Source organism: Typopeltis vanoorti, chromosome 22 (genome assembly GCF_054136105.1).
Source record: "Typopeltis vanoorti isolate ZY-2024b chromosome 22, IOZ_Tvanoo_1.0, whole genome shotgun sequence".
NCBI lineage: Eukaryota > Metazoa > Arthropoda > Arachnida > Uropygi > Thelyphonidae > Typopeltis > Typopeltis vanoorti.
In genome coordinates this window covers 16,666,012-16,691,356 of record NC_143570.1, presented here as the reverse complement: position 1 = coordinate 16,691,356, position 25,345 = coordinate 16,666,012, and the positions used below count along the sequence as shown (strand labels likewise).

The following is a 25,345-nucleotide window of genomic DNA, read 5'->3' as shown; positions in this document are numbered from 1 at the left end:
TCCCACAACCAGCCCTGTTCTCAAAAATATCTTCTGAATTAATTTTATAGAAACCCTTCAGTAATTTGAATGTCTCAATCATATCTCCCCTCCTCCGCCTATCAACCAATTTTTGCAACCCACAAATCCTCAACCTGTTCTCATACGGTTCATTCCACAGACCTGCTATCATCTTGGTCACTCGCCTCTGGATCCTCTCCACCTCCTCCCCATCAAGAAGAAACCTAGGTGACCAAATCTGAGCACAGTAGTCGAGATGAGGTCTTATCAAGGCTCGATACAGAGGAACAATAACCTGCTTGTCTCTGCTTGTCAACGTATTCTTCAGCAACCAAGTGATTTGATGAGCTGATTTGGCCACTTTTGCAATGTGTCCCCTAAATTTCAATTCCTTATCCACCAACACTCCTAAATCTCGTGCCTCATCAATTTCCTGGAGCACGGTTCCACCAATGCAGTAAACTGCCTCCCATCTTTTCACCCCAAAATGCATAACCTTACATTTTGCCACATTAAATTGACATCCATTCTCCCTAGCCCAGACCTCCAATCTATCCAAATCATCCTGCAAAATTTTGACGTCATCTGCATTCACTATTGCCCTACCCAACTTCGCATCATCAGCAAACAAATGAACTGTTCCTCTCAGATCCTTTCCTATATCATTTATGAACAAATTAAACAGCAGTGGTCCAAGAACAGATCCTTGTGGTACACCACTAGTCACAGGCCGTCTTGTGGACTCTACCCCTGAGTAAACCACTCTCTGATATCTCTCCGTCAACCACCCTCCTATCCATCTCACCAACCCTATGTCCATTCCCATATGCTGCAATTTACTGATTAGAATTCCATGTGGTATCCTGTCAAAGGCCTTAGCAAGGTCCAGCAGAATCACTGTAAACCCATTACCCTTATCCAGTTCAGCCGTCACTGTGTTATAATACGTGAGCAAGTTACTGAGGCATGACCTACCCTTCACAAAACCATGCTGTCCCCGATACAGTATCCCATTTTCTTCTATCCAATCTTGTATTTTCCTCTTGACTATTTTCTCTAAGACCTTGATAATGATTCCTGTTATGCTGATTGGCCGGTAATTTTCAACAGCAGCCTTGGAACCACCTTTGTGCAGTGGAACTATTTTCCCCTCTTTCCACCCCCTTGGGACTGACCCAGTCCTGAGGCTCAAATTAAACATAATGGTCAAGGGCACTGACAATTCTTTGGCCGCTTCACGTACGACACGAGCTGGTATACCATCCAATCCCACAGATGTATTGACATTGAGGTTCTGTAATAGACTAGTTACCTCTACCTCATTCATCACAATTCCAGTATAAGCTGTTGGTTCCTCCATTTCCGCAAAGCCACCACCTGGATGATATACTCTTGCAAAGTGTTCGCTCAGTAATTCCACAACATCGACTGATTCAGTTACCTCCCTACCCTCAGCATTTTTTAAGATCATTCTACCATGAGCATTTTTCCTTTTACTTGCAACATATTGAAAAAACTGTTTGGGATTCTCTTTAGCCTGCATGGCCAATTTCCTTTCGTAGTCTGCTTTTGCTTTTCTTACCACCCTTGTTACCATCCTGGCCTGAGCTTTATACTGTTCATGCACCTGATGGTCACCCTTCTCCTTAAATTCCCTCCACAATTGTTTCTTTTTTTGCAGCTCAAGCTTAATAGTGTTATTCATCCATTTAACCCCTACCTGATTTATTATTCGGACTCTTGGTATACAGTCAACCATTGCCTCCTGCAAACAGTTCTTGACCACCTCCCATGCACCATCAACATCCAGCCCTTGCAGTTTTACATGCCATGGCATTGAGCCAAGCACACACCTAAGCTTGTCATACTTACCAGCCCGGTAATTCCACATATACCCTGTCTTAATTGTAAATTCGACTCCTTTAGCCACCTCCCAAGTCATGACCTTATGGTCACTCTCACCAATTGGTGGCAACAAGGTCATGTTCGTTACAGCCACATTCTCAGTTGCAATTACTAGGTCCAGCACTCTCTGCCCCCTGGTATTTTCCAATACATGTTGCCGTAGATAGTTGTCCCTTAATAACTGCATAAAATCCAATTCCTTCCTCCCATGTGCCCTCTCCTCTTTCCAGTCAATATTACCATAATTGAAATCACCCATAATAATTACCCTCCTTCCATTCATTTCTTCTATTTGCTTATGCATACTATTCCCACCATCCACTCCATCACCCGGTCTATAGCAGCACCCAATTGTATATTTTGTTCTGCTAGATTGTATCTCACACCAAACAGCCTCAAATGTGCTTTTTTCCCCATCCTGCAGTTCAACTTCTATACTCCTTGGCTGAAGCTCATCAGCTATCATCAATAACACTCCTCCCCCCTTTTTATTCACCCTGTCACTCCTGAACACGCTATACCCATCGCATTCAATCCCACTAGCTTTATCATCTTCTGTCAGCCATGTTTCACTAATACCGACAACCTGTGGCCTGGAAGTGCCAACCATGGCCAAAAACTCTTCCTTCTTGTTCCTAATACTCCTGGCATTAGTGTACATGAATCGCAGAAGCCCATTTGTCCCATCCCTACTTTGATTCCTTATACTAATTATCCCATTCTGATTTGTTGTCCGTCGTACTCGCCCGGGCATAATATACTCATTCATACACTTAACTTCCCCCCCTAAAGTCTGCATATCTACTCCCCCCCCTCTTAATAAATCTAGTTTCCCTGAGTCTGTACATCCACTTCCACATCATTCATCAACACTCTTTCAAGTCTCCGTACACCAACTCCATTCAAATGTAACCCATCCATCTTATATAAGTCCTTTCGCCCATCGAACTCATTCCACACATCCACAAATTCCACACATCCACAAATTCCACACCACTCTCCATGCATAACCCACGCATAAAGTCATTGGCAATTATGGCCCTCCTTCTAAACACTTCGCTGTCATACCGCGGTAAGATACTCACCATCCTGACTCTCTCACTCTTCTCTTTTGCTACCTCAAACAACTCCCTCACATCCTCTATCATTTCCATTTTGTCCTCTTTCAAATCATTCGTTCCTGCCACTATTATCATCTCTTTCACCCTCTGTTTTTGCAGTCGAATAGATTCGCTGACGTCCTTTATGTTCGCACCCGGCTGGTACGACTTCGTTAAACTCTCAATTATTACGCCTCTTAATAGCGAATCCCCATACAGCACTCGCTCCTTCATTTTATTGACGTTTACGTACATTCTATTATTTGCCGTCACAGACTTCCGCCGGTTATTTGTCGGTACGTTCAACACACATTTTTGCATACGCTCCAGTTGTCGTTTGGCTCTGTGTATCGCGCCATTTAAACGGGCAATTTCGCTACTCGCACTTATCACACCATTTTCGTTATCGATCAAATCATCCATTCCTTCGGTGTTTCTACCTTCATTTACACTTTCAGCGACGCTCTCACACATATCTGGCACTACCACGCAATTCTCTAGTACACCGCCATTTTCTGCATTCTGACTACCGTTAACGATATCAGTCTCGATACACGAAACACGCTTGAAGTCCTCATTCTCTTTACACTTTCTACACATATTAACTCCACTATCACTTTCTAACCAGACTCCTACCGCTCTTCGCAAGGCATACATCTCACAGACAGCACACTGCATAAATTCTTTTACATCAAAACTCTTAAGCAAGCATGGCGACCTGGCCGCCATTTTTTTCTTTATCGGTGCCATGTGTACGCTATCTTTTCTTAAAAATAATAGTTAAAATAACAGAAAACACGCAAAAATTGCACAGACACACCAAGAAACAAAAAGCAAACAATACTACTTAAAATTCTGGTAAAATATCTAATGTTAACACAAAATAATACTGATCTTTTCAGGAGCTCTCGACAAGCCGACGATCTAATCCGTGCGACACCTTTTCTCAAGGAGGTACAAGACAGTTGGTGGTGAGCAGTTCCATGAAGAGTATAAAGTGCAGGCAAGAAAGACGAAGGGTGCATAATGAGGAGATTGGCTGGTCAGGCAAGGTTAACTCAAGGGAATTTTTCCGCTATATGGCGAGCAAGAGGAAGAATAATTATGGTAGATTAACCTCTCTACTGGCCGTGGTGGATGAAATAGTGAGACCAAATTGAACTTCTTATCCATGTTATCCAACAGATGTTACAGAATTGTATTCAGATTTGACTGGATGTCTATAGACGTCATGGCCAGTTGGGGGGTGTTAACATTGGTAGATAGTCATAGCAGCAGACTAACAGCTACAAAGGATATAGTGAAATTATTGAACGAGCACTTTATCAGCATATAAATGATTCCAGTGCAATGTACAGAAGAGAGGCAAGTATTAGGAGAATTGGAAGTGAAAGAAACAAAGGTCTATCAGATGTTGGTTGGGTTAGATGTGAATAAGGCAATGGTAACGGATGACATATCACCATGAATTCTTAAGGAATGTGCACCACAGTTGGCTATGCCCTTGACCTGTTCATTCAATAAAAGTTATATATTGGATTTTATCCTTTATCCAAGTGTAAGCAAACAAAGTTTGCCTCTGAAGTACTTTCAGGACTGGGGAAACTCGTGGTAAAGATGGTATAAGTTCTCATCACTTGCCTTAGTATCTCCCATAATGCAAAGCACATCTCCTTTCGGACATGTATAATGCTATGCATTAAGGGAAGGGGCCATTACCAAGACTGGTTTCGACCTTTATTGAGGTCTCATCAGTGGGAGCCAGACCCAGAGGTGGTGATGCTAAGGTGGAAGTAATGGAGAAGTCATATTTACCTATACGAGTTGTCAAAGGGTGTCACACCCTATTATTAAAATTCAACAGGTGTTACATAATCATACTGAGATTTTGCTGAATGTCTATAGATGTCATGGCTGGCTGGAGTGCTAACATTGGTGGATAGTCATGGCAGCAGACTAACAGCTACAAAGGATATAGTGGAATTATGGGAGATACTAAGGCAAGTGATGAGAACTTATACCACCTTTACCACAAGATGCCCCATTCCTGAAATTACTTCAGGTGCAAACTTTTTTTTGAAGTTGAAAGTTTATTTTTCACTTGGTTAGACTATAATAAATTTAGTTTAATCCTTTATCCAAGTGTGAGCAAACAAAGTTTGCACCTGAAAATATCTTCAGGACTGGGGTAAGGTAGTACAACACCGGGAAACTCGTAGCAAAGGTGGACCAATCTAACATCACTCCTATCCCAGTATCTCCCATAATGCAAAACACATCTCCTTGCTGATATGTATAATGTTATGCATTAAGGGAGGGGCCACTACCCAGACTAGTTTCCCTTTATTGAGGTCTCTTCAGTGGAAGCCAGGCCCAGAGGTGGAGATACCAGGCAGAAGCAATAGCGAGGTCATCTTTACCTATAGGAGTTGCCAAAAGGTGTGCCACCTTTTTATTAAATTATAAAGATACTGGGATAAGAGTGATGTTAGCTTGGTCCACCTTTGCTATGAGTTGCCCGGTGTTGTACTACCTTACCCTAGTCCTGAAGATATTTTCAGGTGCAAACTTTGTTTGCTCACACTTGGATAAAGGATTAAACTAAATTTATTATAGTCTAACCAAGTGAAAAATAAACTTTCAACATCTTTCTCTAAATCCAGAGTAATTCAATAAAAAGGTGGCACACCTTTTGGCAACTCCTATAGGTAAAGATGATCTCGCTATTGTTTCTGCCTGGTATCTCCACCTCTGGGCCTGGCTCGTACTGAAGAGACCTCAATAAAGGTCGAAACTAGTCTGGGTAGTGGACCTTCCTTTAATGCATAACATTATTAGATGTACATATTACAGATGTACATAACATTATTAGATAGGGTGTTAGAGCTAGGTTCTTTACTTGGAGAGTGGTAAATGAGTGGAATAAGCTTCCAGAGTCTGTTGTGGGTGCTACAACCGTGAATGAGTTCAAGGCAAGGTATGATAGATACTGTGTGAATGTTGAATAGTTGTTCTTGACATGATGTTAGGGCCTCCCTCGATGAGTCTGTCGACTCCTTGGAGTTTCCCGGAACAATAATAAATTATACATATCTGCAAGGAGATGTGTTTTACATTATGGGAGATACTGGGATAGGAGTGATGTTAGCTTGGTCCACCTTTGCTACGAGTTGCCCGGTGTTGTACTACCTTACCCCAGTCCTGAAGATATTTTCAGGCGCAAACTTTGTTTGCTTACACTTGGATAAAGGATAAAACCCAATATATAATTAGCATAGCCAAGTGAAAAAACTTCCATAAATTTATTTAATGAAAGTCTTGAGATGGGTAGGGTTCCTAAGGAGTGGAAAGAAGGCATGGTTCTAAGAGAGGTCTCCAACTAAAGGCACTCTGTATAACTGCAGTTGTGGTCAAGGTGTCGGGGAGATTGATAAGGAATAGAATACAGAAGTGGGTTGGTGGATATAGCATTCTTTACAATAGTCAGCATGGATTTGTAAAGGGCAGCTTCTGTTTTAGTAATTTACTTGCATTTTATGATAAGGTGACAAGTGTTAGAGAAGGGAGAATCATGTACAGTAATATTCTTAGACTTTGCAAAAGCGTTTGATAGATTAACACATAATAAGTTGGTTAGATGGATTACAGATTGGCTCTCTGAACGATACCAGTAGGTTGTGTACGATGGAGCAGTGTCTCAAAAAAAGAGGGTAACCAGTGGCATGCCCCAGGGTTCTGTTCTTGGGCCCCTGCTGTTTAACTTGTTTGTAAATGATATATCATATGAACTGACTGGGGATCTTCAGTTATTTGCTGATGATAAAAAGTTGGGAAGAATTATAAGTAGCACTGCTGATGTTAATTCACTTCAGGAAGATTTGAATAGACTTTTTAATTGGACAAAAGAGAGTGGGGTTATAGTTTTAATATCAATAAGTGCGAAGTGTTGCATTTTGGAGTGCACAAATATAAGGCTGTGTACTATATCGATGGTGTCGTACTGCAGGAAATGGATGGGAGTAGACTGAAGTTTAGAGGGCATATTGCTAGTGTTGCAAAGGATGCACATTGTAGTGCTGCTATGATAAGAAGTACTCTAACATACAAGGATAAGGACGTGGTTGTGCCACTGTATAAGGCACTGGTTAGACCACACTTGGACTCAGATCTGGTCACCTGGTTTTCAATGTGATGTGGAGACATTGGAGAGGGTCCAGAGACCAGTGACTAAGACAATATCAGGAGTTTGGAATGCTGCCTATGGAGAGAGGTTGAAGATATGTGGATTGCAGAGTTTGGTGGATAGGAGGAAGAGAGGTGATATGATAGAGATGTTTAAGTTAGTGAGAGGATTTTAGATTAATCCAGAGAGGATTATAAAAAGAGTAGAAGGTGAGAGAGAAAGAATCAGAGGTCATTCCTGGAAGTTATGTAAGTGTAGTGAAGAGGGGTGTGAGGAGTAGATTTTTACATTTAGAATTGTCAGTGAATGGAATGCATTACCAGAATGTGTTGTTAATGTAAGAAGTGTTAAGGATTTTAAGATTCTATATGATAAATATGTTGTCAGTTGAATGAACCTTCCATGATGAGTCTGTTGACTCCATGGAGGGTATTAATATAATAATTTCATATCCAACATATTTATCAAAATATAACATGAAATATGTATAGAAAAAACCCAACCAGGTGTATGTTAGAAATAAACAGGAAAATAACTGAACAATGATGAAATTTTAAATAGTTAAGAACTTAGATTAATAAAAAAAGGAATAATAGTAAACAAAGTAAAAGAGCTGAAAGATTTTTCACTTGTTTATACTTAAATTAAAGATGAAAACTTCTTGGTTTCATTCTTTATCCAAGTGTAAGCAAATCAAGTTTGCACATGAAGTCAATTTGTGACTGGGCTACTTGTCTATAAAGGCTAATGATTGGTATCTTTAATTTATAGTATAACCAAGCAAAAAAAACTTCACAACCTTTCTCTAAAACAGAGTAATTTAATAATAAGGTATGACACCTTTTGGCAACTTCAGTGGCTCCCACTGATGAGACCTCAATAAAGGTCGAAACCAGTCTTGGTAATGGCCCCTTCCCTTAATGCATAGCATTATATATGTCCGAAAGGAGGTGTACTTTGCATTATGGGAGATACTAAGGCAAGTGATGAGAACTTATACCACCTTTACCACGAGTTGCCCCAGTCCTGAAACTACTTCAGGGGCAAACTCTGTTTGCTTACACTTGGGATTAAATAAGGATTAAACCAAGTATATAATTTCTTGGTTTATTCATTTATAGAGGCTAATGGCTTCACATAAATTGCCTTATTATCCCATAATGCAATGCGCATATCCTTAAGGACATGTACAATGCTATGCATTATGGGAAGGGCCACTATCCAGACCAGTTTCAACCTTCATTAAGGTGAAAAAGTAAAGGGGTGCTCGGCATAGGCCTAGAGTAGTTAGTATAGGGGTGCGAGAGAGTCTGATAGTATTAGGAGAAAGAAAGATAGATTGGAAGTATATGAGAGAGAGAGAGAGAAAAGGCCTCAGATCTTTTATATCATCATATAGCCAACGCCCATCAGTTTTCCCTTTTTCACCGATATCATATAGATTAACAACCAAAAGACCAACAGAAACTAAAGTGCAAAGATGACCGATACCCAGGTGGTTTGCCTTATCTGAGTTAACCCTTGTTAAGCCTTAAGTTAGCATTCTCTGCCTAGGATTGAATCTCCATCATTCCTGCAATTAACTATAAGACCACATTGAATTAACAGGATGAAACTATTTAAAAAACTTCTCATAGCAAGAATATAAATATCCTCTCATTAAAAGATATAAAGAAGGTAAATGAAGATATTCTAGGCCCAGGGATTTTGAAGACAGAAGTAGAAATGGCCATTAAAGAACTAAAATGTGGAAAAGCATAAAGAATAGATGAAATGCCTGCAGAATTCCTGAAACAACTTCAGAAGAAAGGAAATGAAGAAATAACCAAAATAATAAATTTAATTTATAACAAAGGAGAATTACCAAAAGATTTTATGACCTTAATATTTATACCTATACCAAAGAAAAGTAATGCAGTGAACTGCAAGGATTTTAGAACAATAAGCCTCATTTCCTACATCAGAAATACTTATGAGAATCCTAACATGAAGAATTGCATCTATAGTGGAAGAATTTCTTGGAGAAGATCAGTTTGGTTTCAGGAACAGTAGGGGAACAAGAGATGTAATTGGACTGTTAAGAATAGCAAGTGAAAGAAGTCTGGAAGTGAATAAAGAAGTTAATATCTGTTATATAGATTTTGAAAAAGCTTTTGACTTTGTAAAATGGGATAAGATGGTGGAAGTAATGGAAAAGATTGGCATAGATTGGAAAGACAGAAGGCTAATTATTTCACTATATATGGGACAAACTGCCATGGTGAGAGACATATATGGTATAACAGAACCAGGTATCATTGGACGAGGAGTAAGACAAGGCTGTTCTCTGTCACCAATTTTGTTTAACATGTATTCTGAAGCAATGTTAAAAGAAGCACTGGAGAATTCGGAAGAAGGAATAAAGATTGGAGGTACACAGATATTTGCAATAAAATACACAGATGACAAGGCATTACTATCAAATACTGAAACAGGACTACAACATCTGTTGAACAGATTACTGGAATCCTGTATGAATTATGGAATGAAAATTAACATCAGAAAAACAAAGGTAATAAAATAGCAAGGAAAGAGGCAAATATGGATATCAGAATAAATGGGGAAAAATTGAATCAAGTAAAGACATTTAAATATCTAGGAAGTGTTATTAGTAGTGATGGAAGATGTAAAAGTGACATAAAAGCAAGAATATTGTTGAAAGTTTATTTTTCACTTGGTTAGAGTATAATAAATTTAGTTTAATCCTTTATCCAAGTGTGAGCAAACAAAGTTTGCACCTGAAAGTATCTTCAGGACTGGGGTAAGGTGGTACAACATCAGGGCAACTCTTTGCAAAGGTGGAGCAAGCTACCAACAATCCTATCTCAGTATCTCCCATAATGCAAAACACATTTCCTTGCAGATACGTCTAATGTTATGCATTAAGGGAAGGGCCATATAGTGATACTGAGATAGGAGTGTTGGTAGCTTGCTCCACCTTTGCAAGGAGTTTCCCTGGTGTTGTACCACCTTACCCCAGTCCTGAAGATACTTTCAGGCACAAACTTTGTTTGCTCACACTTGGATAAAGGATTAAACTAAATTTATTAAAAGCAAGAATAGCGATGGGAAGAGATGCCTTTAATAGAAAATGGAATTTATTCAGAAGTAAAATGGATAGAAAGCTAAAGAAAAGACTAATAAAATGTTATGTGTAGAGTGTTGCCCTCTATGCAGCTGAAACTTGGACATTGAAGAAAGAAGAAATTAAGATTTTGGAAAGCTTTGAGATGTGAATTTGGAGAAGGATGGAAAAAAATCAAATGGACAGATAAAATAACTAATGAAGAGGTCTTGAAAAGAGTAGAAGAAGAAAGAAGTCTGTTAAAGAGGATAAAAAGAAGCAAGGGAAACTGGATTGGACATATTCTGAGAGGGAATAGAATCATCATAGATGCCATCGAAGGAAAAATAGACGGAAAAAGACCCAGAGGAAAACAATGCTAGATGGCATGCTGAATGGAGATAGGTACACAAACTTGAAAGAAAAGGAAAGTGGAAGGAAAGTTTCTGCTACTAAAAGAAGAACCTGCTCATTTGTAGAATACTCAAGAAGAAGAAGAAGAAGCAAGAATAGACAGAATTTTATCTCCCCATGGTGAATATTGCATAACGAGCAGAAGGAGGGTTGGTGGTGGAATAATAATGTACAAGTGGCAGTGACAGCTAAGAGGAAGGCAAAGTAGAAGTGGGATGAGTCAAGAGTGGAAGAGGACAGAGAGGTGTACAGAGAGAGAGAGAGAAAGCAAGAAGCCAAGAGAGTTGTGGTACAGGCAAAGGCCATGGCATATCAAGATCTGTATGATCAATTAGAAACAAAGGAAGGACAGAGAAAAATTTACCAACTAGCAAAATGTAGAAATAAAGCAGCAAAGGACATCTTACATGTGAGGCAGATCAAAGAGTATTATGGAGAGATGTGGACATAAGAAACAGATGGAAAACATACTTTGAGGGACTTCTGAATGAGGAAAATGCAAGGACTCACAGAGAAGATGGGCATCAGTAGAGTGGAAGTGACAGAGGCCATAAAGAGGATGAGGAATGGAAAATCAGTGGGACCCGACAGAATTCCAGTGGAGGCATGGAAGGCACTGGGGGAAGAGGGAATTGACCTGCTGTGGGACCTGTTCATGAAAGTTTGCCAACAGGAAAATATAGTCGAGGAATGGAGGGAGAGTACTCTTGTTCCCATCTATAAGGGTAAAGGGGATGCACAAGACTGTAAAAATTACAGAGGAATAAAGTTGATGTCCCAAAATGAAAATCCTAGAAAGGCTTCTTGATGGAAGATTGAGGAAGGAGGTGGAGATTACAAAGGAATAATTTGGCTTCATGCCTGGTAGATCAACAACAGATGCTATCTTTGGGTTACAGCAGATGATGGAAAAGTATCGAGAGAAACAAAGGGAGCTACATCTGGCATTTATTGATCTGGAGAAAGCATACGATAGAGTGCCAAGGCAAGAAGTCTGGAGGTGTCTGAGGGAGAAGGTTCCGGAGAAATATGTCAGGTTGGTGCGGGAAACGTACAGAAATGTGAAGACAAGTGTTCGGACCTGTCTGGGACAGACAGTTTTCAAGTAACTGTTGGCTTGCATCAAGTCAGCATTAAGTCCGTTTCTGTTTAATATTGTGATGGAGGTGGTAACAGAGGAGGTGAGAGAAGATGGGCCTTGGGCAATGTTGTATGCAGATGACATCTTGCTGTGTGCAGATTCAAGAGAAGAAGCGGTAACTAAACTGGAAAGATGAAGAAAAGTACTGGAAGAGAGAGGTATGAGACTAAGCAGAAGTAAGACAGAGTATATGTGTTGCACAGTGGGCGGCAGACAGGAGACAGATCTGGAGCTGGAAGGAAATGTCATCAGGAAGGTGAGAGACTTTAGATACTTAGGTTCAACAGTGGAAGAAGATGGAGGAGCTGAGAAGGAAGGGATGCAGGATACAAGCGGGCTGGAGGAACTGGAGGGAGATGGCTGGAGCGTTATGCGATAAGAGGGTACCGATCAATCTGAAAGGCAAAATCTACAGGACAGTAGCGAGGCCAGCTATGACATATGCTATGGAAACTGTGGCCCTGAGGAAAAATAACATCATCAAGATGGAAGTAGCAGAGATGGGAATGCTTAGGTGGATGTGCGGTGTGACCAGAAAGGATCGTCTGAGAAATGACTATGTCAGGGGAACAGTGAAAGTTACGAACTTAGGAGCAAAAATACAGGAGGCAAGGTTGAGATGGTTTGGTCATGTGATGAGGAGGGAGGACGAATATGTGGGAAAAAGGGTCATGCAGATGGATGTGCAAGGAAGGCGGAAGCGTGGGCGGCCAAAGAAGAGATGGAGGGAGCTCGTAGAAGAGGACTTGAGGATGAAGAACTTGGATGTGGTGACAGCCCAAGACAGGAAGGTGTGGAGGAGACTCATTATCAACAGTGATCCCACTTCAGTGGGAGAAGCTGCAGAAGAAGAAGAAGAGCGGGTGGTCTGCACCATCTAGTCAAAAATTTAATATCTCCTAGAATGCTTCTTCCTAAATACAAAAATAGTCTGACTGAACAATAAAATTTCCACAGTAAAATATTATAAAGCATTTGGATGTCACATTGCTGATTTTCAAATTTATTTATTTCTAATCTTCAATACGTGGTATTTTAATTCATTAATTATAAAAATCAATTATTCTCTTCCCATTGCTGACAGATGGTGGATACTACAAAAAAAAATATCCTGTTCTGTTGTAAGTAATGGAATGCCCAACACATTACGTATAATGTTCCAAATATGCAGGACAAGAGGGCAGATGTAGAATGCATGTTCTACTGTTTCCAATCAGTAACAGATGTCACAGATTGAATCTCCGATGTTAAACTACCTCCATTTGATGGTATTGACTGGAAGGTGGCCACATGCAATTCTCCAAGCAAGATTCCACCTGTTAGGGTATCCTTGAAACATCAATAAGTTATGAAACAAAGCATTTTAGGCCTCATCAGTGGGAGCCACACCCTGAAGTGATACCAAGGTTGAAGTAAAGCAGAAGTCATATTTCCATATACAAGTAGTCAAAACGTGTCACGCCTTATTACTAAAATAGTCTGTTTAGAGATAGATGTCAAAAGTTTTTCACTTGGTTATACTATAAATTAAAGATACCAAGAAATTATATTTTTGGTTTCATCCTTTATTCAAGTGTAAGCAAACAAAGTTTGTGCATGAAGTCACTTCATGACAGGGCTACTTGTATACAGTGGCTAATGACTTCTCATCAATCACTTTAGTATCCCATAATGCAATGTACATATCCTTAAGGACATGTATAACGTTATGCATTATGGGAAGAGGCACCACCCAAACCGGTTTTGACCTTTATTGAGATCTCATTAGTGGGAGCCAGACCCAAAAGACAAGGTGGAAGTAATGCAGAAGTCATATATTTCTCCAAGTAAGCAAAACATTGTTTTGCTTACTTCATGCATTATGTGATATGCCTACCCCAGGAAGTATCAATCTGGTGTTTAGACTTATGTGCTGGTTTAAACTCATTATTAGGTTTAATGGAATGGATACAGCACAAAGGCACAATAAAATACAAATTTTGTCTTTGTCACAGAAACATTGTCAGGATACAATCTCAAAATTGTAGAAGTGCACATATATATATGCTCAAAGCAATTTGCGAAAAATAAACTACAAGCCTAGTTTTTAATGGCACTTGTGACATAATATGTGTGTCTAATAAACTAGACTAAAAGCCTAAAGTCATATGAGGGGATCTATGGGTGCTGCTGTTGGCTAGCTTTAACTGTTGGGCAGAAGACTTAAGAAATTAAATTAAAAGAAACACACGTATCAACCACAGTGAAAATTATTTAATTGTAAATATTTCATCCTAAGTATCTTAGGACATCATCAGTACAGTAGTTTAAACAATAATAGGAATAACATACAGTCAGGGCGCATGATTACAATAGAATCTCATTAAATGTGCGTAACATGTTACAGAAGTAAAAAAAAAATTTTTTTTAAAAAACTAATAATAATTATTTTACACAATTTTGTATGACAATTTCCCATACTTTAGGAATAGTAAGAACGTCATTGCATCGCTCATCATACATCTCAGAATTCTGACATTATTAAATCACTAGTTTCCAGAGCACACAAATTCTGCTCCTCTGAAGAATCTCTAAACCAAGAATTAGAAGTAATCAAAAATACAGCCATCCTAAATGGATATAATCCTAAAACAAATCAAAAAATCATCAGTCACTTTCCCACACACATCAAACCAGACAAGAAGTCCATAGGATTCCCATACCTTACGTCAAAGGCATCTCTGAACGTCTTTCTAAAATTATGAAGAAATACAATTTTGTCACTACTTACAAACCTATCAACCAAATTTACAACTTGTTATCTTCTCCTAAGGACAAACTCTCACCTTTGATGTTGCTTGGCATTTATGAGATTCCATGCTCATGCAAATTGTCTTACTTTGGACAGACAGGTAGGTCTGTTCAGAAACGCATCTCGGAACATCAAGACCACATTCGTCTTTTTAAACCGCAGAAATCTGGCCTCTCTCAACACGGAATTGAAAATCCAAGCCATAGGATTCATTTGGAAATGTCTAAACTTTTACATAGATCTTTATATAAACATGAACGTTTATATAAAGAAAGTTCTGAAGCCCTACTACACAGATCAAATTTAAACTGCAATGACGTTCTTACTATTCCTAAAGTATGGGAAATTGTCATACAAAATTGTGTAAAATAATTATTATTAGTTTTTTTAAATTTTTTTTTTTACTTCTGTAACACGTTACACACGTTTAATGAGATTCTATTCTAATCATGCGCCCTAACTGTATGTTATTCCTATTATTGTTTAAACTACTGTACTGATGATGTCCTAAGATACTTAGGATGAAATATTCACAATTAAATAATTTTCACTGTGGTTAATACGTGCGTTTCTTTTAATTATGATCTCACCACAGGTTTCGTTATTTAAAAAAGTTTAAGAAATTAAAGTTTCCCAAATCTTGGGAAATTTAACACAACCATATATATTAAGTTAGGCTGGTTGACTAAATCTGCTGCTGATTCTAGGAAAAGTCTTTCAAGTTTATGTTTGTTACTGTGAGCATAGTGCTTTTTTCTTTTTTTTTTCCCTTTGATTCTTTGCCATTCCATGCTGGCTACTTCTCTTGGAAAGATACCTACCATACATAAACAGATAAACAGTACAGCTATGGGCTCTCTCCCTCCAGCCAATTCCTTTATGAAACAGTTTGAAAAACATACCTTTGATACTGTTATTCTGAAACCCTCTATCTGACTAAGATATATTGATAATGTGTTCTCTATTTGGCCACATGGCTCAGACACATTAGCCTCCTTCACCTCAACAGCCAGCAACCAAGAGTCCAGTTCACCATAAAAAAAGAAAATAATAATTGCCTGTCTTTTCTAGATACTCTAATCATGCATCTTCCCAATGACACCTTTTGTTCTCAGTTTATGGAGAACACATTTACACAGGTAGATACATAAATGAACTTTCCCAACATTGCCCCCCCTAGTCAATAGAGCTTCCAACCTTTGTTCCACCTAGGCTTGCCTTTCAGCTGAACTCTCCTTTATTCACCAGATCTCCCTGTTCAATGGACGTAATGCTAAAATGATTAACAAATTGTTTTTCCTCTTGTCTCCTCACATCCCTCTCAACAAAGACTACAGCAATTATATTACTATTCCCTATATCTGGGGCACTTCAGAAAAAATAGCTAGAACTCTAAAAAATATATATAATCTCTGTATTGCTTTCAAACCTTATCTAAAACTGGCTGCCCTTATCCACTCTCCTAAGGATCCATTCCCTCCCCTCTCTGTTCCAGGAATTTACAAAGTTCCTTGTTCTTGCAAATTATTTTAATGTGGTCAAACTGGGAGATCTGTCAACATCCACCTAGAAGAATACAAGAAATACACTTGTTGCCACAACTATGGCCAATCTGGTCTAGTTAACCATGGATACCTTGCACAGAATAAAAAAAAAAAATCATGCTATGCTTCAATGCAACAAATATAAACTTGAAACACTTTTCTTAAAATTAGCAAACCTGTCTAATTTTAATAAACATGATTAGGTTAAACTTCCCAAGATTTGGGAAACTAATTCTTAGACTCTGCTTAACAGCTAAGGCTAGCCAACAGCATCCACAGAGAGTACCCCTCACAAGACTTTTAGTCTCTCTCTCTCTCTCTCTCTCTCTATATATATATATATATTTTTTTTTTTTTGACTTATTGTTTTGAGTGTTTTTGTATGTGCTTTTACAATTGAGATTGTATCCCTGGTGATATAGGATCTAATCAATTTGTATTTTATTGTTCCTCTGTACTTTATTCATTCCATTAAACGTAATAATCTAAACCAGCATGTAAGTCCAAATATTAGTACTCCAGATGGGGTTGCTGAACAAGGACAAAGCCCTTAACACACACACACATGTGTGTGTGTGGGGGGGGGGGGTTCACTTATAAAAGGTTGTATACTTATAGTACATTAGCATGTACTAATGGGAATAACTAGTGCTTTAATTATTTTGTATTTTATTTTATTTTAAATTATATTCTTGGTTTTATCCTTTATCCAAGTGTAAGCAAACAATGTTTGCTTACACTTGGATAAAGGATAAAACCAAGAATATAATTTAAAATAAAATAAAATACAAAATAATTAAAGCACAAGTGAAGTATCTTCACAACTGGGCTATTCGTATATAGAGGCTAATGACTTCACATCAATTGCTTTAGTATCCCATAATGCAAAGCATCCACCCACCCTTTCAGATGTGTATAAGTGGGCCTTCCCATAATGCTATGCATTATGGGAAGGCCCACTATCCAGACCAGTTTCAACTTTTATTGAGGTATGTTAAAGTGTGGAGATACCACTCCAAAAACTCTGTGATCCCAAAGGATCACTGCTAAAACTCAACACTCCTGACCTGAATCACTTCAGCACAGGAAACAAAAAAAAACTCAGTGACTGCTCCACTCAGTGATAGGCAAATGCTCCCCACCAAGCAGAGCCTCTCTACTCCCAAGAAGGTTCTCATCAGTGAAAGCCAGATCCAAAAGAGATACAAGGTTGAAGTAATGTGGAAGTCATATATTATCATTTTCAAGTAGTCAAAAGGTGTCACACCTTATTATCAAAATACTCTGGATTACAGATAGATGTTAAAAGTTTTTTCAGTTGATTATTTATACTTTAAATTAAAGATGCCAAGAAATTATTTTCTTTGTTTAATCCTTTATCCAAGGGTTTCGTGTAGTGTTTTGCATTATGAGATAGTAAGGCAACTAATGTGAACTCATTGGCATCTATATACAAGTAATTCAGTTATGAAGAAATTTCACATACAAACATTGATTAATTACACTTGGCATCTTTAATTTATAGTACAACTAAGTGAAAAAACTTTCAACATCTGTCTCTAATCCAGTATTTGATAATAATTTATGAAGTAATGCAGAAATCATATTTTTCTTAATCCAGAGGATTATAATAATAAGGTGCGACACCTTTGGCAACTCATATACGAAAAATATCACTTCTGCATTACTTCAACCTTAGTATCACCTCTGGGTCTGGCTCCCACTGATGAGACCTCAATAAAGGTCGAAACTGGTCTGGCTAGTGATCCTTCCCTTAATGCATAGCATTATACATGTCCGCAAGGAGATGTGCTTTTCATTATGGAATACTAGGGTAAGTGATGTGAAGTCATACCACCTTTACCACGAGTTGCCCCAGTCCTGAAAATATTTCAGGTGCAAATTTCATTTGCTTACACTTGGATAAAGGATTAAATCAAGTATATAATTTCTTGGTATCTTTAATTAATTTATTTATTTATTCTTTTACACAATCAGAAAATCCTAATCTAGAAACCAAATGGAATTTTTTCAAGACAATAAGACTTTTAATACATATCTCATATCAGGCAATAAAATTCATCTATCACTCAAAGAGAAGCATCCATGCAAATGGCAGGATTCAAACATATAGCATGGTAGTTTATGCTAACCACTTAGCCAACCAGTCAAGCATATAAAATCCTCAATAAATTTATATACAACTTTCATTTAGTTGACTCTCACTATAGTAAACACCATTATAATGGCTGCTTCCTACAGCAAACTTCCCAAAAAGTCCTGGTCAAAACCACACGAGCACAATGCTGTTCTAAAAAAATTCACCATAGCAACTATCCACTGAATCTCTCAAGCCTTACAAGTTTTCTGTAGTGAGAGGTAACTATATGTTATCTTCTATTGCATGATATATAAAAATTGAAGTTTGAATTAATATATATAAGTTTAGAAAAATTTAAAAACATACCAAAATATGGCATTGATCTCAATTCTGTATACGCTCTGATAATTAAGTATGATAAATAAATGAGATATACAGCTCCAACAGTAAAGAAAAAGATTTTCAAACCCTGCAAAAATGAGTACATATTCATTATGATTACAAAATGACATCTACTAATTTACTTAACTTATATAAATTTATTTATCAATATCTCAGCTATATCAATTAATCTTCTAAAGCACTGGGCATTCTCCAAATAAACAATTAAGAATAAACTCAGAGTTGACAAATATGAGAATAACCAGGAGCAATCCTTCAGCAGTTAATGGTTGTCAATCCTATTTTTAAGTGTACATGAGCCATGAAGATGCCTGCACACTCAGAAATAAACAGTTTGAAAGGAGATATAGAAAGAAAATGATCTGATGAAATGAAGCTGTAAGAGCTTGGGATATTTTTAAACTTACAAAGTTCTCTTGTTACTCTTATTCAACAGAAATAGTTCTTTATTCATTTTGTTGAGCGAAGTATGCAGATTCTACAGGATCTATAAATAAGAAATTTATAGACTTTTTGAAAAATAAAAATTCACTTTTTTTTTCTGATATCAAAATGATTTTAGAAAGGCAATATGAAAGAGGTTTCATTGTGAAAGCTTTTGTGGTATGAGGACATGATGAAATTGTAATGCCAGTATTCAACCACATAGAACAACTGGATAGTAAAAAGTGTTTAGACACTCAACTAGTTTCATATCAGCCAGAAAAAATGGTAGATAAAATAAAAAAAACCTACAAACAAGTCATAATGTAAATATTTTATTTTGTTAGTCTTTTTTTTTTTTTCAAATATCATTACCTATTTTTTTAACTATTATTTTCTGATGATGTGATAGTTAGCTTCATGAAATTGAGTATCTGAATATACGAATGTGGCATTTATTTGTTTAATCCTACACAATGAGAGAAAAATAAATAAATAAAAATAAATAATTCTAACCTTTGGGGCACTGCACACGCATGAGAACATATTAGTTGCACCTTTAAACAAATACAAATTGACAGGACTAAGATCATGTTCTTCTGTTGTTTTTGCAAACAAAAGAGTATGGTTTGTTCATATTTTCTGCAACAGTAATCCAAGGAAGGGGAGGGGAACTCCAGATGGGAATAATAATAATAATCCCATTCTAATATCCTAGACTGTATTCCACTGAAAAATTCAAAAAAATATTTTTGGTTTTTCGATGAATGCACAAAAGCTACCCCATGCTTCATTTCAGCTTTGTTATCTTACAGAAAGTAAATAAACATTTTGATCTGTCAGTCAGTGTCACTAAGCAGTGTGCATATACACATATGATAAGACTTTTGTTTTTTTTCTTTCCCTAAGAGAAATATAACTGTGATCAGATTATTAGTATTATTTAATATGAAGATCGAAGTTCTGTAGGATTTCCATGTGAAGTGATTACAAGGTGGCTATACACAAAAGATTAACTTACTACTAATACTATAGGGAGAGTAAAACAGGAAAAACACAGAAAATTAAAAATACTGTATTTGGACACAGGTTGTACTTCTTGTTATTAAAGGAAAACAATGCATAGGAGCCACTTAAGGGTCAAAGCTAAATAACTGAGGAGGATAGTACCAGCACAAGGCCTTTTAAGGAATGTAGAAAAACCAACCACCCCATTAGCAGGTACCTACCTGAATAAAGAGCAAATGGGGATAGGATGGCAATTTTGGATTTAGTCAAATCCTAAACCAAAAAGAAATGATTATACAACATGATAGGATTTCATGCTGGTGGAGTGCTACTGGAACAAACTAAAACCTGACATGCACAGAATCCAAGGTAGGTAGGCACCCTCAATATAAGATGAAACAGAAGAGAAGGAAACAAAGAAAAAAAAATGCAGGTTCTTATAAATAACAACCCCAAGATATCATGTTATATTCAGGCAATAATGATCAGTGAAATGAAAGAGTAACTATAGTATTCAACAATAAACATGGGGATTATCTTGTTGAATCACAGGCAGTATCATGTAGAATGATGTGGGCAAACATCAAAATGTGGAATTAGACAATTAAACATACATGAATCTACAATCCCACAGAAGGTTCAACTACAAAAAAATTGGAAGAATTTTTCAAGTCATAGGCAGTTGACACAAAGAAAAAATAGACCTTGTTGAAATAAACAGTAGAATAAGAAATGGGTAATGTTTGAGAAATACTTGTGCTATAACAGTAAAATAAATTGCATGTACACAAAAGGTTGATGAAACAATTGACATAATAAACTTTAATTGCCTAATATTTCAACCTGAAATTTAAAGGTCATCATCAGTGGCAAGAAGGCTAGATTATTTACAAAATATGAGGTGCATTATGGTATAAAAGCAACAATGCGATATGGATGAGATGTAGTAATTGACTTTATTTTTTTAAAGCCAATTACTACATCTCGTCATCCATATCACATTGCACTTTTCCAGCTGCAGAAGATAATAAGCAGTTCATAAATGTCTTTCAACCTTGTCAATGTGACATCATGGAGAGTTTGAGAGCAGTTAGTGGATGATGAGGAGGAGAGACTGACTGTGAGTGAGGAAGAAGTATATGAGAGAATTAAGCAAATTAAACATTAACTTGATATTAATAAGGCTATGCGACTTGGTTTTTGAAGAGATTGATTTTTAATATGAGTCCTACATTGGGTCAAGTTCCAAAGGAGTGGAAGGAAGACAAGATTGTACTCCTTCATAAAGGAGGTGACAGAATTCAAGCATCAAATTATAGCCCAATCTGTGTGTCAGGTGTTGGGGTTAAAGTGTTGGAAAGACTAGTGAGAATCAGGATCCAGAATTGGGTTGACAACGATGGCAATATTTTTGATGGACATCACGGATTTGCTAACGAGAGGTCACAGATTAAAGATGCCAAGAAATTATATTCTTGGTTTAATCCTGTATCCAAGTGTAAGCAAACAAAGTTTACACCTGAAATTATTACTAATTTTAGACTAATGAATTCACTTCACTTGCAAACAAAGTTTACACCTGAAATTATTACTAATTTTAGACTAATGAATTCACTTCACTTGCCTTAGTATCTCATAATGCAAAGCACATATCCTTACGGACATGTATGAAGCTATGCATTATGGGAAGGGGTCACTACCCATACTAGTTTCAACCTTTATTGAGGTCTCATCAGTGGGAGCCAGACCCAGAAGTGATACCAAGGTTGATAGTGACCCTTCCCATAATGCACAGCATCACACATGTCTGTAAGGATATGTGCTTTGCATTATGGTATACTAAGGCAAGTGATGTGAAGTCATTAGCATCTATATATGAGTTGCCCAGTCCTGAAATTACTTCAGACACAAACTTTGTTTTCTTACACTTGGATAAAGGATTAAACTAAGAATAAAATTATCTTGACATCTTTAATTTATAGAATAACCGTAAAAAAACTTCAAACAGAGAGAGAGGTCATGTTTTAGTAACCAACTACTTATTACAATAAGGTGACAGCAGCACTGGATGCAGGATTTTGGATATGCAGTAGTATACTTTGACTTTGAAAAGTCTTTTGATAGATTACTGCATGACAATTGATAATCAAACTAGAGTGGATGGGGTTGGATATTAGGCTAGTGCTTTAGATTGGAGACTGGCCATCTGATAAGTATCAACAAGTTGTGTATGGGGGGGAACAATATGTAGAAGAGGAAAGTCACTAGTGGTGTGCCTCAGGGATCTGTTAAGGCAATTGATGTTTAACTTTTATGTTAATGATATTGGGAAAGATTTGAATGGAGATATTCAGTTGTTTGCAGATAACGCAAAGTTGGAATGAACTATGAGAAGTAGAGCAGATGTTGGGGCCTTCTTACAAGAAGCCTTGAATAGACTGAGTGAATGGGCATGAGAGTGGGAATACCAGTTCAATGTTATTATTATTATTGTTCTGGGCAACTCCAAGGAGTCAACAGACTCATCGAGGGAGGCCATAACATCATGTCAAGAACAACTATTCGACATTCACACAGTATCTATCATACCTTGCCTTGAACTCATTCATGGTCGTAGCACCCACAACAGACTCTGGAAGCTTATTCCACTCATTCACTACTCTCCAAGTAAAAAACCTAGCTCTAATACTCTTGTCAACCACGCTCTTGCCCAGCTTCCATTCATGGCCCCTAGTCCTCCCACCACCAGTCATATTTTCAAAAATATCTTCTGGATCAATCTTATAGAAACCCTTCAGTAATTTGAATGTCTCAATCATATCACCCCTCCTTCACTTATTGACCAATTTCTGCAACCCACAAATCTTCAACCTATTCTCATAAGGTTCATTCCACAGACCTGCTATCATCTTGGTCACTCGTCTCTGGATCCTCTCCACTTCCTCCCCATCACGAAGAAACCCTGGTGCCCATAACTGGGCAAAGTAGTCCAGATGGGGTCTTATCAAGGCTCGATACAGAGGAACAACAACTTGTTCGTCTCTGCATGTTAAAGTATTTTTCAGAAGCCAAGTGATTTGATGAGCTGATTTAGTCCCTTTTGCAATGTGCCCCCTAAACTTCAATTTCCTATCCACCAACACTCCCAAATCCCTAGCCTCATCAATCTCCTGGAGTACGGTTCCACCAATGTGATACTCTGCTGCTATTCTTTTCACCCCAAAGTGCATAACCTTACACTTTGGCACATTAAATTGACATCCATTTTTCCTAGCCCAGTCCTCCAAACTATCCAAATCATTCTGTAAAATTTTGACATCCTGTGCACTCATAATTGCTCTACCCAACTTTGCATCATCAGCAAACAAGTGAACACTTCCTCTCAAATCCTTTCCTATATCATTGATGAACAAATTGAAAAGCAGTGGTCCAAGAACAGAGGCCTGTGGCACTCCACTAGTCACAAGCCGTCTTTTAGACTCCACTCCTGAATAAACCACTCTTTGGTATCTCTCCTTCACCCACCCTCCTATTCCATCTCACCAACCCTATATCTATCCCCATCTGCTCCAGTTTACTGATTAGGGTTCTATGTGGTATTCTATCAAAAGCCTTGGCAAGGTCCAGTAGTATTACTGTAAACCCATTACCCTTATCCAGTTCAGCCGTCACATGTTGCAAAATGTAAGGTTTTAAAAATTAGAAAACAAAGATGAGATATAGAATTTACTCCTGGTGGGGATATATTGTTGGAGGCGGAGGGAAATATGAGATCTTGGAAGGATGGTAGTAAGGATATGAAATTTAGACGACATATTGCCAAATCTGTGATGACAACATTAACAAATTCTGGGAATGATGCTGAGAACAGTGACTTGTAGAAGCAAGAAGATTATGGTTCCATTGTATAAGACTCTGATTAGGCCACATATGGACTACTGTACACAGATTTGGTTACCTGGTTTTCAAAGGGATAACGAGATGTTGGAGAGGGCCAAGAGGCGATTGACCAAAATACAACCCCCAGGAAAAAAGCATCCATCAATGTTGTTATCACTATGCCAACTGCAATATACACCATATATTTCTTGGAAAGTTTAACATACAAATGTTTTAGCATGCAAGAAATAAAATAGCTCACTGTAAAGTATAAAAAAGAAAATAAAATTTTATGTATGATTCAAATTTACAGGTTAATTTAAAGAAAATAAATTATCTATGTTAGAAAAAAGTATCCGATCAAGCAGACAGTTGGGAAAAGTAAGCGATCACTGAGAAAACAAACGTGATTCCCCAAAATGCAAATCTACAAATGTTTGCATATGTGTAAAGTATAGAGAAAACGTTTATAAATAAGAGAACAGTAATGAAATCATGGTTGTGAAATCTGAATTTTATCTACAGTGTTAAAGGATGACTCCTCTGAAAGAACTTTTGAGCAATTTAAAAAAACTGAATGATTAAATATCTGAAAGATGGAATGTCTCGAAGAGGAAAGTCATTGATGTTTCAAGAGTTGTAATTTCTAACAGAATTATTGTCTTCAAACAGATTTTTGTAGTGTTTTTGAAAGGAGTCGTGAATATCTTGGGTGGTGGACATGTCTTCACCATCAATGCAGATTTGAGTGATAATCCTTTCTTTGCAGAATTTAGTGAATTTCTGTTGAAGAATGCAGCTGAAGTACTCAGCAGCTATCTGCTGAGTGCTGCTGTATTCTTATCTTAAAATTTCTTCTTTGTTTCTGCCTTTCCACTTCTATCTCTATGGTTAATGTTTCTAATAACGTTGCTACATTCTATATCATTGCGCTGGTTTGTTACAAACCAGCTTCTCTCTTTATACAGGTCTTTCAACATTTTGCTTTTGAAGAAAGCCTGTTCCTTTTTCCATTCCATCATATTCTGTTTTACTGTTTGTTTGAATTTTAACCAGATATCCTAATTCCAGGTAACATTATTCCAATTTGAACAGAGGGTCTAGAATTTGATTGGAAAGATCAACAGAAAATTTGATGTAAGTCGCCATGGTCCAGAACTGATCTTTACTTGTTCCATGCAGTGGAACTTAAGTAGAACTGGATTATTATTATTATTTATTAATTGTCACCTCCAAAGACTCCTCGAGGGAGGTTGCCCCTACTCTACAACTCAGTCTCCACCACTCAGAGTCCAACAAACGACTGCAATTACACCACCGCTGGTATTTTCCACAGACAATCACAAACATC

General features: G+C 37.5%; 1 protein-coding gene across 1 annotated transcript in view; it reads right to left on the bottom strand.

Annotated features, from left to right (window-relative positions):
* LOC150094186 (transmembrane protein 181) overlaps nt 1-25,345 on the bottom strand; it is a 324,122-nt gene that overhangs the window by 76,956 nt on the left and 221,821 nt on the right. Inside the window, exon 10 of the mRNA XM_090411991.1 lies at nt 18,649-18,751. Coding sequence (XP_090268117.1) covers nt 18,649-18,751 — 103 coding nt within the window. The remainder of the gene's footprint in view (nt 1-18,648; nt 18,752-25,345) is intronic.